The sequence below is a fragment of the Anolis sagrei genome, chromosome 3, assembly GCF_037176765.1.
Source record: "Anolis sagrei isolate rAnoSag1 chromosome 3, rAnoSag1.mat, whole genome shotgun sequence".
In the NCBI taxonomy this organism is placed as follows: Eukaryota; Metazoa; Chordata; class Lepidosauria; order Squamata; family Dactyloidae; genus Anolis; species Anolis sagrei.
Window position 1 is genome coordinate 34485701 of NC_090023.1, and position 15636 is coordinate 34501336.

At 42.8% G+C, this 15636-nt stretch overlaps 1 protein-coding gene across 8 annotated transcripts in view; it reads left to right on the top strand.

Moving 5' to 3' along the window:
• The first annotated feature begins 2760 nt into the window (after positions 1-2760).
• The window catches only part of NBEA (neurobeachin), a 441541-nt gene continuing 428665 nt past the window's right edge, over positions 2761-15636 (top strand). For 5 of the 8 annotated variants that reach the window (XM_060770823.2, XM_060770828.2, XM_060770829.2 and 2 more), the window contains exon 1: positions 2762-3528. In XM_060770823.2, coding sequence (XP_060626806.2) covers positions 3097-3528 — 432 coding nt within the window. In that variant the 5' untranslated portion in view covers positions 2762-3096. Of the gene's footprint in view, positions 3529-15636 lie in introns of all 8 variants that reach the window. The other 3 variants (XM_060770825.2, XM_060770827.2, XM_060770830.2) reach the window with 1 other exon arrangement.

Sequence of the window (15636 nt, forward strand, 5' to 3'; positions counted from 1 at the left end):
TGTGTGATATATCGGTGAATAATGTGTGCCGATTCAAGTAGGGTGGCTTTTTGCAGCCGACAGGTGGTACTTTTGTCAGCGCTGATTGTTTTTAAGTGCAGACCAAGGTCTTTAGGCACTGTACTTAGTGTACCGATCACCACTTGGAAAACCTTTACTGGCTTGAGCCAATAATAATAACAATAATTATAAATATTGTTATGAGTGGGGTAGGCATACAGTGTGGGCTGGATTAGTATTTTCAGGATATACATATCTGTGCCAGTTGTGTTTTGACTGGATGAGGTGGCTGGACATCCTATCAGGACCTATGGCTGGGATAATGCCCACAACTAAATCTGTAATGTAGGTGGCGATGCAGCCCAGAAGGGGGATTCAAAGAATAAGGGGGAATTCTAGGCAACAACTCACCCCACCCCAACATTGCTTGAACATTGTTCCCATCCTAAATATCTCAGTGTCACCTTAGCTCGAACATTAGCATATAGGTGAATAATACACTGCTTGAACACCAAGCACAAAGGAGCTGCACGCAATAACATCCTGTGGAAACTTACTGGCAGCACATGGGGTGCAGACCCAAAATTAGTAAGAACATCAGCCCTAGCCTTGTCTTACTCAACTGCTGAGTATGCCTGCCCTGTTTGGTATAGGTCTGCCCATACAAAGCAGGTGAACATAGAATTGAATGAAAAATGCAGAATAATCACAGGATGCCTTAAACCTACACCTGTTGATAAACTCTACAAGCTAGCTGGCATTACCCCCCCCCCCCCCCCCCGGATGTGCGATGGGAAGTTGCTGCTAAATGTGAGAAAAATAAGGTTGAACACTGTGAAAGCCATCCACTATGTGGCTACCAGCCTCCTCCCAGTAGACTCAAATCAAGGAAAAGCTTTATGAGAACTACCACTCCTCTTGGAGTCCCCCCCACAACAGCAAGGGTATCCCTCTGGGCAGCTAAACCAGGAAATCCCAACTGGATGGCCCCCCACAAGGGTCTTCCTTCAGGGGTAAACCAAGAATGGGCAGTGGGGTGTTTTGTTTTTGTTTTTTGGGAGGGGGCTATATGGCCATGTTCTAGGGGCATTCTCTCTCTAGAATGCCTCTAGAACATGGCCATATAGCCTGAAAAAATCTACAACAACCCAGTGATTCTGGCCATGAAAGCCTTCGACAATACAAGAATGGGCAACTTGGAAGTACCTGAACAGACTCAGAAGTGGAGTGGGCAGATCAAAAGACAACCTGGCAAAATGCCACTACCTAAAAGAATCCCACACCTTGTGTTTCTGTGAAGCAGAACAGACAACTCTGCATCTGTATGCATGTCCACTATGCCCTGACTCATGAACAGAGGAGGAAGTGTTGGAGGCTACAGACAATGCTGTTGCTGTTGCCCGTTTTTGGTCAAAAGATATTTAGCCACCTGTGCTCCTTTTATACTAATTTATGCCATGCTTTTGATACGAAATAAATAAAACTGCAAGAGTATGAGCATTGTGCCATGGCACAATATCCTATATCTAAATGTCCTAGAGCAGGCCTGGGCCAACTTGAGTCCTCACTTCAGGTGCTTTGGACTTCAACTCCCACCATTCCTAACAGCCTCAGGTCCTTTCCAGGGCCTGAGGCTGTTAGGAATGGTGGGAGTTGAAGTCCAAAGCACTTGGCGGGGCCAAGTAGGCCCATTCTTGGTTTAGAACCTTGATATATCAATCTGGTTCCTTAGAGACATGTGACAAAGAAAATTAAGCCTGAGACTGTTAGGAATGATGGGAGTTGGAGTTCAAAGCACCTGAAAGGAGGGCCCAAGTTGGCCCATTCCTGGTTTAGGACCTTGATATATATTAATCTGGCTCCCTAGAGTCATATGACAAAGAAAATTAAGCGTGAGACTGTTAGGAATGATGGGAGTTGAAGTCCAAAGCACCTGAAAGGAGGGCCCAAATTGGCCCATTCCTGGTTTAGGACCTATATTAATCTGGACCTGGTTTAGGACCTATATTAATCTGGACCTGGTTTAGGAACTATAGTAATCTGGACCTGGTTTAGGACCTATATTAATCTGGACCTGGTTTAAGACCTATATTAATCTGGACCTGGTTTAGGACCTATATTAATCTGGACCTGGTTTAGGACCTATATTAATGTGGACCTGGTTTAGGACCTATATTAATGTGGACCTGGTTTAGGATCTATATTAATGTGGACCTGGTTTAGGACCTATATTAATCTGGCTCCCTAGAGACATGTGACAAAGAAAATTAAGCATGAGAGTGTTAGGAATGATGGGAGTGGAAGTCCAAAGCACCTGAAGGGAGGGCCCAAGTTGGCCCAGGCCTGTCCTAGAGAGGTACCACTTTTTTATCCTCCCCGCTCCCCGGCCCTCCCCCCCCCCCCCCCCCCCCCGCATCCCCGCGCGCAGGAGCATCTCCATTAGGAGAAGCGCGCGCTTTCGGCGTTCCAGCTGGTTCCCCCCTCTGATGCGCCGGTTGGACTCTTCCTCGAGGCGGGAGGCTTCGGGCGCGCGCAGGCACCTGCTTGGCTCGGAAGGGCGCACCTCGCGAGCGCGGGGGTGCGGGGTCGAGGAGAGGAAGAGGAAAGAGGCAAGAGGGGAGCGCACTGTCTCTCCTCCCTTTCTCCCTCAGCAGCGACTCCTCCTTCCTCCTTCTCTGATAGGGAGTGAGGGCGAGGGGGGCGAGGAGGGGGCTGCTTGGGAGCCACTCCCCCGACGGGCTCCTTCCTCGTCGGCGCAGGCGCCCTGGCGTCTACCGCAGGCAGGGGGCGGCAACATGGCGGCGTGAGCGGCGGCGGCGGCGGATGAGGAGAGCGGCGAGCGGCGGCGAGCGGTTCTGGTTCCACCACAACAACGGGCCGCTCTCTTCCCGGGCCTCTCCGCTCCTCCTCCCGCGAGAGGCCCGGCCCGCTCTGGGCCGCGGCGGCTCTTGTGCGGGAAGCGGCGGATTCATCTAACGGGGCAGCGGCGCCCATAATAATCCCTCATTATAGACCCAGGGAGGGAGGGAGGGGAGGGAGGGCGACTGCGGTGAATGCGCAGCCTCGGGGCCAGGCTAGGCAGGTAGGCTCGGCTCCATGGCGAACGAGAAGCCCGGCGCGGGGCCCGAGGGGGCGCCTCAGCCGGCGGTGGCCACGGGGCTGATCGCGGTCGGCGGCGGAGGAGCCACGGCGGTGACGGCCACGGCGGTGGTGATCGCTCCGGCCCCGGCCTCGGCGCCCTCCTCCTCCGCAGCAGCGGGAGGAGGAGGCATCGGCGGAGGCAGCGTCATCGCCTCCTCGGCGGCTTCCTCCTCCTCGTCTTCCTCCTCTTCGGCGGCGGCGGCGGTCGTGATGGGGGAGCTGCGGGCGCCGGGCTCGGCCGGGTCCTCCTCGGTGGTGCTGCCCGCCGGGATGATTAACCCCTCCGTGCCCATCCGCAACATCCGCATGAAATTCGCCGTCTTGATCGGACTCATCCAGGTCGGGGAGGTCAGCAACCGGGACATCGTGGAGACGGTGTTGAACCTGGTAAGCTGGCTCGCTCGTCTCCCCCCTGGATCCTGCCCTCCCGGGCACCTCCAGGCCCCACTGCTCGCTCCCTGCTTTCCCTAACCTCTCTCCTTTTAGGGGTTCCCACAGCCATCTCAAGTCCAGGACTGATCCCATTACCTCACAACTTCTGAGGATGCCTGCCATAGATGCAGGCGAAATGTCAGGAGAGAATGCCATGTAGCCCGAAAAACCTACATCAACCCAGTGATTCCAGCCCCAATACATAGTCCCATTGCTCTCTTCCTGTTTTCCCTAACCTCTTCCTTCCACTCCTTTAAGGGGTTCCCCTAGCCTCCCCCCCCCCCCTCCTCTCACAGTCATCTCAAGTCCAGGACTGATCCCATTACCTCACAACTTCTGAGGATGCCTGCTATAGATGCAGGCGAAACGTCAGGAGAAAATGCTTCTATAACATGGCCATATAGCCTGAAAAACCTACAACAACCCAGTGGTTCCAGCCCCACTGCTCTCTTCCTGCTTTCCCTAACCTCTCCCTTCCACTCCTTTTAGGGGTTCCCCTGGCCTCCTCCCTCCCAGTGTCCTCTCACAGTCATCTCAAGTCCAAGACTAGTCCCATTACCTCACAACTTCAGAGGATGCCTGCTATAGATGCAGGCGAAATGTCAGGAGAGAATGCTTATAGAACATGGCCATATAGCCCGAAAAACCTACAACAAGCCAGTGATTTCAGCCATGGAAGCCTTCGAGAATACATAGTCCCATGGCTCTCCTCCTGCTTTCTTTAACCTCTCCCTTCCACTCCTTTAAGGGGTTCCCCAGGCCTCCCTCCCACCCAGTGCCCTCTCACAGTCATCTCAAGTCCAGGACTAGTCCCATTACTCTGCTGCTCCTGGATCCTCATTTCCCTTTCACTCCTTAAATGGGTTCCCTGAGCTAACCCCTTTTGCCCTTCTACAGTCACCTCAATCCCAGAACTAGTCCCATTACCCACTGCTGTCCCTGGATCCCTTCCTCCCTTCCACTCCCTAAAGGGGCTCCCCAGGTGCACCCCACATACACACTTGTGATCCCCCTTGATCCTGCCCTCTTAGTCACCTCTAGGCCCTGACTCGTCCCATTACTCACCCCTGCTTTCCATAATCTCTTCCTCCCAATTCTTAAAGGGGTTCCCTGAAGCACCCACCTTCTCCAGTGCCCTCCCATAGTCACTTCAAGTCCCCAACTAGTCCCATTACTCCCTCCCTGCTTTCCCTAACCCCTCCATTTCACTCCTTAAAGGGGCTCCCTGAGCCCCACACTCATCTCAAGTCCAGGACTAGTCCCATTACTCTCTGCTGTCCCTGGATCCCCAACCCTCCCACAGTCATCTCAAGTCCAGGACTAGGCCCTTTACTCTCTCCCTGCTTTTCCTCCCAGTTCTGTCCCACAGTCACTTCCAGGCCCAGACTCATCCCATTACTTTCCCCTGCTTTCTATAACCACTCCCACCCAATTCTTAAAGTGGTTCTCTGAGCCCCACAGTCATCTCAAGTCCAGGACTAATCCTATTACTTTCTTCTATGCCTGGATCCCCAACCTCCCACTCCTTAAGGGGGCTCCCCTCACATACACACTCATGATCCCCCTTGATCTTACCCTCCCAGTCATCTCCAGGCCTGGACTAGTTCCAGTCCTCTCTCCATGCTTTCCCTAACCCCTTCCTCTCCTTAAAGGGGTTCCCTGAGCACTCCCTGCTCCAGTATCCTCCCACAGTCACCTCCAATCATGGACTAGTCCCATTACTCTCTCCTAACCCCTTCCTCCCACACCTTAAAGGGGCTCCTCCAGTGTCCTTCCACAGTGACTTCCAGTCCAGGATTTGTCCCTTTAATCTGTGTCTGCTTTCCCTAGCTCCTCCCTCCCAACTCCTTAAAGGGGTTCCCTGAGCCCCACCCTCTCCAGTGCCCTCCCACATCATCTCAAGTCCAGGTTTAGCCCTATTACTCCCTGCTGTCCATGAATCCCTTCCTTCTTTCCATTCCTTAAAGCGGCTCTCCAGGTGCTCCTCACACTTGTCATCCCCCTTGATCCTGCCCTCCCAGTCCAGGACTAGTCCGATTAATCTCCCCCTGCTTTCCCTAACTTCTCCCTTCCACTTTTGAAAGGGGTTCCCTGAGCCCTCCCCCCTCTCCAGTACCCTCCCACAGTCATCTCAAGCCCAGGATTAGTCCCATTACTCTCAGCTGTCCTTGGTCCCTTCCTCCCCTCCCCTCCTGAAAAGGGCTCCCCATATGCCATACACACTCATGATCCCCCTTGATCCTGCCTCCCACAGTCACCCTTAGTCTTCTTGCCTTCCCATTGTTCTGCCATTCCCCCTCTCTCCTGGGGATGCTTCCCTCTCCCCTCCTCTTCCCCAGCGCATAAACTCAGGAGAGGGACTTTCCTCTTAAGCCACTTTGTCATTTACTCCCGAGATAGGAGCCTCCAGTGGCGCAATGGCAGGACTGCTGACTGAAAGGTCAGCGGTTCAAATCTGAGGAGCAGAGTGAGCTCCCACCTGTCAGCTCAACTACTCATCTGGGGACATGAGAGAAGCCTCCCAGAGGATGGTAAAACACCTGGGTGTCCCCTGGGCAATGTTCTTGCAGACAGCCAATTCTCACACCAGAAGCAATTTGCAGTTTCTCAAGTTACTCCTGACAAAATTTACTCTCAAGGGTCTCCCTTTTCCATCCTGTGGAAGCCAAGGTCCCACCTGCACTGAGCTAGCTTCAAACTGCAGTGGTGGCCAGACAACAAAACTCCCACAAACGTGCAAGGAGAGAAAGACCTTAATTTGGCTTGATGGTTTGTGTAATCACCGTCCAAGGCCTCAGACTGGATTTTCTATATAAGCCTCTGCACAGCAAAAGTGCTTTCTTCAATACCAGTTTTATACTGCATTAAACAGTCAGGGTAGATTGGGTCCTACTTGTTTACACTGGGAGGTCTCCCCTTTCCAGGCCTCTGGCCCTTGGAGAGCTCCCTGTTGCACACCCATGTGCTTCTCTGCCCTCCTTCAATGGCCTTCCCCCCTGCTTCTTATAGCTTTTCCCTCTGCAAGCCAACCGAGGAGTAAGGCTTCCTGGCACATTTCCCACCTGTCCCTTACTGGTCTGTCCGAAGGCCTCAGACAGACAAATCCTTCACTTCCGGAAGTGATACCTTCTCTCTTGACTGTGCTTTCCTATCTTCAGCCCATCTTTCCTAAATATAAAGCTGCTTATGCTATTGTCTCCTCTGCTTTTTGTGTTCCACTTCTCTTCAGATTCCATTTCCATCCTGCCCTTCTGTCAAATATTCATTCATTCCACCTGCATCCAACCTGTTAGTTGCCTTTCTTATCCCACATAGGGCCAAGTATTCTAGTTATTGTTTCCCCCCCCCCCCAAATTTTCACTTTGATTATATGCAACTTTAAGTAATTATGGATAGTTATGCACTCTTGTGATCATATTCTGTTGCCAAGCAGAGGATTTGATAGAACATCTATTTTTAATTGTATAAGATTAACGAACAACCCCAGATGGCGTCTTCCCTCTGTGGTTGAAATGTGTGAATGATTTAACTATATTACCTTGTGGCCAGTTATGTTTGACGTGTTGAGGAGAGATTTTGGCTGTTCCAATCTGTTGATGGGGTGGGCTTCTGTTACTTTGTTTTTCTGTGTAGCTTAATTGACTTCTTTACTATTTTGAAACATTATTCTGCTATTTCTGTGTCTAAATTCCCCTGATTTTTCCCTCAATTCCAACACATGGAAAACCTAACACTTCTGTTAGTTGAAAGTACCACTCGAAGTGTTTTGTTTTATTTTATTTCATATCAAAATAAAAAAAACTCAAACAGTTCATGGTGTGAGAGAGTTATTGCAGGATTCTGTGATGACATTTGTGTTCTACCTAACCAGACATTTGGAATTCTGAAGTGAGAGGGCAAAATGGGGTCTGGAAATGAGCCACTTCCAATTATGTGTGATTTACTGCCTCTCCTGAAGCTAGATTTGCTGCAGCAAAGCTGATGGTACAACTGAATGAATAGAAATATCCTGTTTTGGATTTAAATGGGTTGTAAAGCTATTGCTTAGCAGATAATTCGTAGTATTTTTGTGACGAAGTTTTGACCTCTCTATTAATTTTATGGCAAAAGCAAGTGCTGAAGTAGAGTTGTACTGGTCGCTTTGAAATGCCTTGATGTTTGGCAAATTCATGTAACCGTTCTTAGCAGAATGCTCCATATCATCAGAGTATTAATATTTAAAATTAATTGATTACCATGAGTTAGAGCTCTGCTGGCTTTATTAAGAGTCTGTTAAAAGTGATGAGCTATGAATCACTCCTCCATATTTACATTTGTTAAAAGTTGCTGTTATGGGGTATTTGTGTTGAAGATATTGCCACTTATTTCAACATGTTTCATTAAGCAGATTTATGTAGATGACAGTTTAGATACAATATGCTTGATCTATTTCCAGTTGTTTTTCTTTCATCTATTGGCACTTGAGGATGCTTAACTTGCAAGCAACCTGTTGAAGCACCAGGAAATACTTCATCCATTAATAGCTGACACTTTTTGTTTCTGTTTTCTTGTTAATTCTTGCTACTGCTTATAAATATGAAGAATGTTAATTCATATTTGGACTTAGTTTCTCCTTGATGTGTTTTTTGTTGAAATGTATGTAGCTGTGCTTGGTCATCAATATCTAGAAACATATTTCCAACAATGGAGGTGGGATGAATCAAGAACCAGGGCAATTTTCACTAACTGCAAACTTTTCACTTTCTTGAAATATCAAGTAGAACAATAAGGAAAATGACACAATGTAGCAAAATTTGCAATTTTTTCTGTTCCTGTTTTGAAAATGTAATTTCCTGTTTAATTGTTCAGTACTTATTTTGAAAGTAGTTGTTATACTCCAGAAACTTTGTTTTTGTAGCTTCCACAAACGATGTTGAACTGGTTGGTATCAGATATTCATTGAAAAACTATAACAAAACATGGTGCAGTATGTCCCGCAAAAACAAAGTTTGCATAGTTTAATAAACTTTTCCTATGTTTTTTTTATCATGGAACCAATTAGAAATACATATATATATCCTAGGGATGAAAATCATGTTACATGGTGTTATGAAAAAGTTTCCTTTTAGTACAGCAAATACCTGCAGAGTATTTATTTTTTTATTTATTTATCATATCAATACATAGTGAGTACATAGTTTGTACATAATGTTGATCTGATATAAAAATCATAATTCCCTTAAGAGAAAAACACATTCTAGTTTTAAAACCAGAAATTCATTTCTAGCTTATATAAAATGATTACTGCTTTTTGTTTGTTCAAATTTTATATACAATTCCTTTCATATTGCTGTAAGAGAAATAGGAAGGATGGCTAGTGTCTGAGAATAGAAGGGGGTGGAGATTATTCCAGTGTTAGGTGAATGATTGAATCATAGCTTTTTGGATTACTACTTGTGTGATCTTCTGATCACAGTGCTATCCTGTTGGTTGCATATCAGGAAACCTGAAATATTTTTCCTGGCACGAATGCTACACTAGTTCTTCAGAACTGTGTCATGCATCATCAGTGCTAATTTTCACAATTCTGTATGGAAGAAACGTAGTATAGTAGAATTAAGAAGTTATGTTTATGAGTTATTTGATTGTAATAACAGAGTATCTGGCAGTTCAGAATCTCAAATTTAATACACTCCTAAATTATGTATTCTGCATTTCAAATTTGATTGAAATATTAATGTAAACATTTAACTGTTATAAGTACTTAAAGCAGTCAATGCAAAATCATACATTTGTTATTATTTGCTTTTACGTTCATGAAACAGATTTCAGGATTTAACATTGCTCCTGTATGGGGTGATGAAGAGGTAAAAAGAATGCTTTAATTTGAGATGTGTTTATTTCATTAAATGTTTAATTAAATCTAGGAAGATTTTTTGAAGTTTCTCAATAACTTTGGAAGTGTTTTCTATTTTTCTCATGTTTAGTTTCTCAGGAGTGTATGTTGTTTACTGCTGTCAGATTGGAACTTTAATTAGAATAGAAGATAGGCAAATCTTCCCCTAGTACTCCCTTTCTGTTTAATGTAGTCAGTCAAAATGGGAATATAAATGAAGCTGTTATAAGTTCATTGTATCAATATACATATAAATAATGTACTATGAATAAAATTAATATCCTTTTAAAAGTACATATGTAACAAAATCAGGGCTATATTATTTGTGGAAATCTGTTGCTTAAAATATTAACTAACATTTTGATCAAACATTGCATTAAAATGTATTTAATTCATAAAGTTTGTCAGCAACTGTATTTGTTATCAAAAGAACTGATTTTCTATTTTTGCACTTTGTATGTATTTTGTTTTGTTCCTTTTGTATTATTATGTTTGTATTTCTGTTACAAAGTTGGCCAAAGTAAAGTTTCTGATGTATTAAAAATAAAATAAAACATTTCAAAAATAGGCTATTTAGGGGTGCATCTATGCTATAGAGTTAATGCAGTTTGGCACTATTTTACTGCTATGGCTTAGTACTTTAGAATAATAGGAGCTGTAGTTTTACAACATATTTAGCCTTTTCTGTCAGATAATGCTGGTGCCTCCCCAACCTACACATTCCAGGATTCTATAGCATTGAGCCATGTTAGTTAAAGTTGTGTCAAGCTGCATTAATTCTGTAGTATTGATGCACCAATAGAGAACTACTCAGTAGTGTTAAAAAGAAAAATGTAAGGATGTGGATGAGCAATAAATATTCAAAATTGTATTTTAAAACTATAAGGATGTTAATTTTATAGCTTATTGTACTCAGTAGTTGGCATTTCCAAGTTTAAAGGAAATAAGTTTTTAGTTATTATTGTGAACTTTATACTATCACCAACTTATATAAAATGCTTGAGACATATCTAACCCGAGGGCTCCCAGTTACTTTTCAAATTGACATTATTATGTTAAATTACATATTTACCTTGGCTGATAGTTATATCAATATAAGAAAGAAAGGTAATTTCAACGTTGTTTCTGCTAGAATATGCCTTGAGTGAGAAAAGTAGGAGAAATTCTAGTTAACACATTGAATTCCAAATCTCACAGCAGTAGTATAGGGCTTCTTTTGAGAGTTCTCTGACAACTTACCTTCTGACCTCAATGTGGTCTTACATGAACATTGATATAGCATGGGTCTAGGATGGACTGTACAGGCAGTCCCTGAGTTACAAACATCTGACTTACAAATGACTCATAGTTACAAACGGGGGTGAGACAACAGGAAGTGAGAGAAATCTACCACCTGGAAGGAAAATCCACTCCTGAAAGAGTTATCATGGTGAAAAGGTGTCTCCATGGAATCTTTATCACCAATCCTTGTTTCCACAATAAGTCTCTCTCTCTCTCTCTCCCCCCCCCCCCCCCCCAAATCCAATCATTACAGGGTCATAATGTAAGGTAAAATCTTCTGAACAGACAGCAAATCACAGGGATGTTAACTCTTCCTTATTCTCGCCAAAGTGATATAGATATAGATATTTGATTGGAGTTACACTTTAAAAATGTACCTGATCCGACTTACAAACAAATTCAACTTAAGAGCAAACCTACAGAACCTCTCTTGTTCTTAACTTGGGAATTTCCTGCTCCAGAGTGTGAAATTTCAGTCATACTTTCTGGACAATGAAATACTATAACAATAGTCAATGTTTACAATAAGCTACAGTTAAGTCACATGACTACATTCCTGTTTCAATCCCCGTATCTATAACTTTTCATGAAAACAGTATCCTTTCTTGCAAACAATTAGCATGAATTGCTGGAATAATACAAGAACACCTCACATATATCTTCCAGAGCACTACACTTTCACTCTCTGGGAGGAGAAACATGTAATATACAGTGGCAGCAAATTAAAAAGAATTAGAGAAATAGAACTATTTCAGGAGTAGCACCAGCAGGACTGCTTAGTACATATTTTTCTAGTATTGGTAGTTGTTCTCAGTACTAGAAACCATAATTGTAATTGTAATAAATGCCACCAGACCTTTCTTCAAATACACAACATTGTGCCCCTCCCAGGGCACTTCCAGACAATTTCAAAATGTGGCTCAAATAAATGGGGCAATAATTTTGAGACCTGACAGCAAGTCGAAACACAGACCTGCCACTCTTGGTTAATGGTCCCCCACCATATTGGCACCTTACTTTGTAGGGAATTTTAGATATTCACAAGATGGATAGAGGACATTCAGCTGAAGTTTAGTTTTTAAAAAATAGACTCTCCGAGATGCGTTGGACCTCATATGCACTCATGCAGATATCTAAATGTACATACAAGCAGAACTCTTATTATCTCTCCTTATTGTAAATTCAAGCTTTGTTTAATTTCATAAAGATCAGAACAAAGGAATGGTTGTGGAGAGTTCTCATTGTAATTGCTTTCCATTTGTGCTTCCATTTATCCACCTGTGTGTCCATGGCTCCACTTGTTTACAGCCCTGATCAGCTGTTTCAGGATTTTAGAATGCGCACATGCTCTGAGCAGTCCACAACATAGTATACAAACGAAATCAGGTGTTTTCCTTGACTGCAGACAGTCATGTGAATATGCACATTTTTCGGCCAAAAATGGATTTTAAGTGCACCTTTTAAATGTGTGTTTTTCAGCTGTTAAACTGAATCAGCACACATTTTTGTGAAACGTCATTTAGTCCTCCCTCCCTTATCCTGATTTCTTCCGCATTTTAGGGCAGGTGGCGAAGTGGCCTCATTTTCTTTGTTCTCTATATGTCAATCTGTTTTATACCTGGATAAACAAAAGATCATCTCTTATTTGAACCCAGCAGCATAAAACACTGGAAAAGTTTAGCTATGCATCCTGCCGCGCTGTGAGGTATGGAGAATGGGTAGACAACTTCTGGCATTTTCAAACGATTAATTAGATTGTAGATAGGAAAGTATGTGGACAGCCAGGTGTGGATCATTCCCATCACCCTTGCTAATGATGAAGCATTACAGGAGTAATAGAGTAACTACATATGGAGAGTCATGTGCTCCCCATCCTTGGTTTAGATCAGTATGTAATAAAACCTGATAGTCCACCTTCCTAAATGAATTTGAGTGGCAAACCGTGCTTTCTTGGCATTTATCTCTCTCTGTTGATGTTTTTGCTGGTCCTTTAAGCCTCTTAGTTTTTAATTTTTCTAGTGCCAAACATCAAGTCAGCATTCTTTTGTTTTGCACTAGCTTTTGGAGAAGTTTGTAATAAAGAGCTGAAACAGATGACATAGAACTTGGGAGCCAAATGGGATTTGTTGTATGGGAAAATAAAATTTGGTTCCTAAGCTAACACAAATTGATTGATCTTTGCTCTTTGGTTGACACAAGTATCCAGATGTCTTCAACATTTTTGGGAAAAGGATGAAGTTCAGGATTCTTGTCAAAATCTCTTAGGAATGGTATGTGTGTGTGGGGGGGGGGGGATGAGACTGTAGTACCTATTATATTTCAGAATAACACAGATCATGCCACTGTGCACTAAATTGTTATGGCACTTATCCTAATATTTGTGTAGTGAATACAATTGTTAACATTTTTTTTGTTCTAGCTCTCCGTTTTCTAGTCGAGAAGTAAATGTAGCTTTCGTGGTGGTGCCTCTTTTCAAAGTCATAAGCTGCAAATATAAACTGCTTCATAAAAGCGTGGTTTATCAGAAAATTGTTGGGTCTGATTTTTCTTCTCTGAACGATGTGCAGCTGGAAGTGGTGTAATTCTACAGTAGCTACTCTTGACATCCATTTTGTCTTTTTATTCAGATTTCCTGTTATAATTTGCCTCTTGATCTGAATTTTGTCCTGTAGAACTACCTATCTTAGTTTATGCCTTCTTTCTTGGGCTTAATTACTAGATTTCTCTTACCATGGCATTTTAAGGTAATTTTCTGGGTCTAAAAGTATTCTACACTCAGGATATATTAGTTTTAATACAAACGCAGTCCAAAATGTGGGAATATCAGTATAAAACAACAGAACTTCCTGACTGTGAGAGCTGTTCAGCAGTGGAACTCTCTGCCCCGGAGTGTGGTGGAGGCTCCTTCTTTGGAGGCTTTCAAACAGGGGCTGGATGGCCATCTGTCAGGGGTGCTTTGAATGCAATATTCCTGCTTCTTGGCAGGGGGTTGGACTGGATGGCCCATGAGGTCTCTTCCAACTCTATGATGCTATGATTCTATCAGGGAATGCATATTTACTGATGAATTGTAATTTCACTGAGAATAGATATATTCTCTCTTCTATCACTGACCAAACTCCATCTGTTTATTTATATATGTTGTCTTACTTTACTCATTTTCCTCCTCGATCTCATATACCGGTAATCTTTCATATTATGTAAAATTCTGAACAGACCCCTGAGAATCAAAATATAGAAACATTTTTAGAGATTATTTTGTATTTTATTTATATTTAAGAAATATCAACTTGAATAGAGAAGGATGTAAGGACTTATATTACTTTATTGCACTTATATATCTCTTTTATGAAATAACTGCTTTAATATTATAGATCTGACTGAAAGCGAGCCTCAGAGTGTATAAGAAATGACAAAGCCTGTATGACTTACTCAGGATGTATGGAGAAGACATGAATTCCATTTGACAGTTTCTACAAAAATAGTTTGAAATGCCTCGTTTCTTCTAAAAACAAAACGAGCTAGTCTTAACTGACTTTTCATAGGAAAGCAAAACATTATAATCAGTCAAAAGGTCAATGAAAAAAGTGTGATGTGTTGCAGAAAATGTGCTCACAATGGAGAAAGATTATTTATGATCTTTTGGGAACATGGTTTGCCATATTTAAAAATATAAAGCTTTGGGGCATAATTTATGAAACTTTACTGATACCTTATTATTTTGTGTTATTGTTGGGTGTTTTCAAGTCATTTTCTGCTCATGGCAGCTCTAAGGCAAACTTAACATGGGGGTTTCATGGCAAGACTTCAGAGGAAGTTTGCATTGCCTCTTCTGATACTGAAACTGTTTGCTTTCCCCAAGGTCACTTGGAAGGTTTCTGTGGCTGAGTAGGGATTTGAACCAAAGTCTCCCAGAATCCTAATCCAACACTCAAATTACTGGATTGTGCTAACTTTCATGTAACTAGTTAGATAGCGATAAAAAGCATTTCACATGTTGTTTGTTGGTATTTATTGGACATTGTCAAAAGTAATTTGTGTGTTCTGTTGAGTATGACTATATGTTAACTAAAGGATAGTGTGTAAACAATATGAGAAGTATCTGAAATTTGGTAACTGAATAGGTATTCCGACAGACTAAGATCAGAATCATACTGGGGCACAGTACAAATATAAAATAGTTGTACAAGTAGTGACATTTTCCTAATGCAGCCTGTTGTGCTAAAACACAAAGCTCTGTCTTTTATTTTTGTCTTGGTATGTAGTGCAGTGGGTGACTATAGCATTTCCTGGCAAATTGATTATATGATTGTGGGTGTATTTACAATGACGAAGTTTTGGATCTTGACTTAAATTATTGTCTCTCTTTTAAAGATGGGTGGTTACAGGTGAATGAGGCAGATTATAAATTTTGCCATTGAAATATTTATTTGTGAATAAATAATTTATTTGTGAATAAACAAGTGAATATTGGGCATAGCTGTTTTTGTGAAAATGTCCTGTAAACTTGTAAAACTTTTTTTTGTTTAGTAATTTCTTGGAGAGAAACAAAGTTTAGAAATTGTTTTAAACTGTTGCTCCCAGAGTTCCCCAGACAGTAAAAAGAAAACTAACTTTCAAGATCTTTAGAAGACCCAGTGTCACATTGTGTTTGGAGCATCAAACTAGAACTGGAGAGATCAAGTTTGCCTCCTGCTAGCCATTAATCTTATGGACCATTCATTATAACTTGTCATGGATGATACGTTATGTTGGTGTTTAGAAGCTTGAGTTCTCAACTGGTCTGCCTGTCTAATTGAAAAGATGGGTGGAGAAGCCATTGTGACATTTGGATTTGACAGGTCCCAATTTGATCAGCCTGAGGGCCCTTCCAGACAGGCCCTATATTCCAGGTTTTCTGTTTTTCC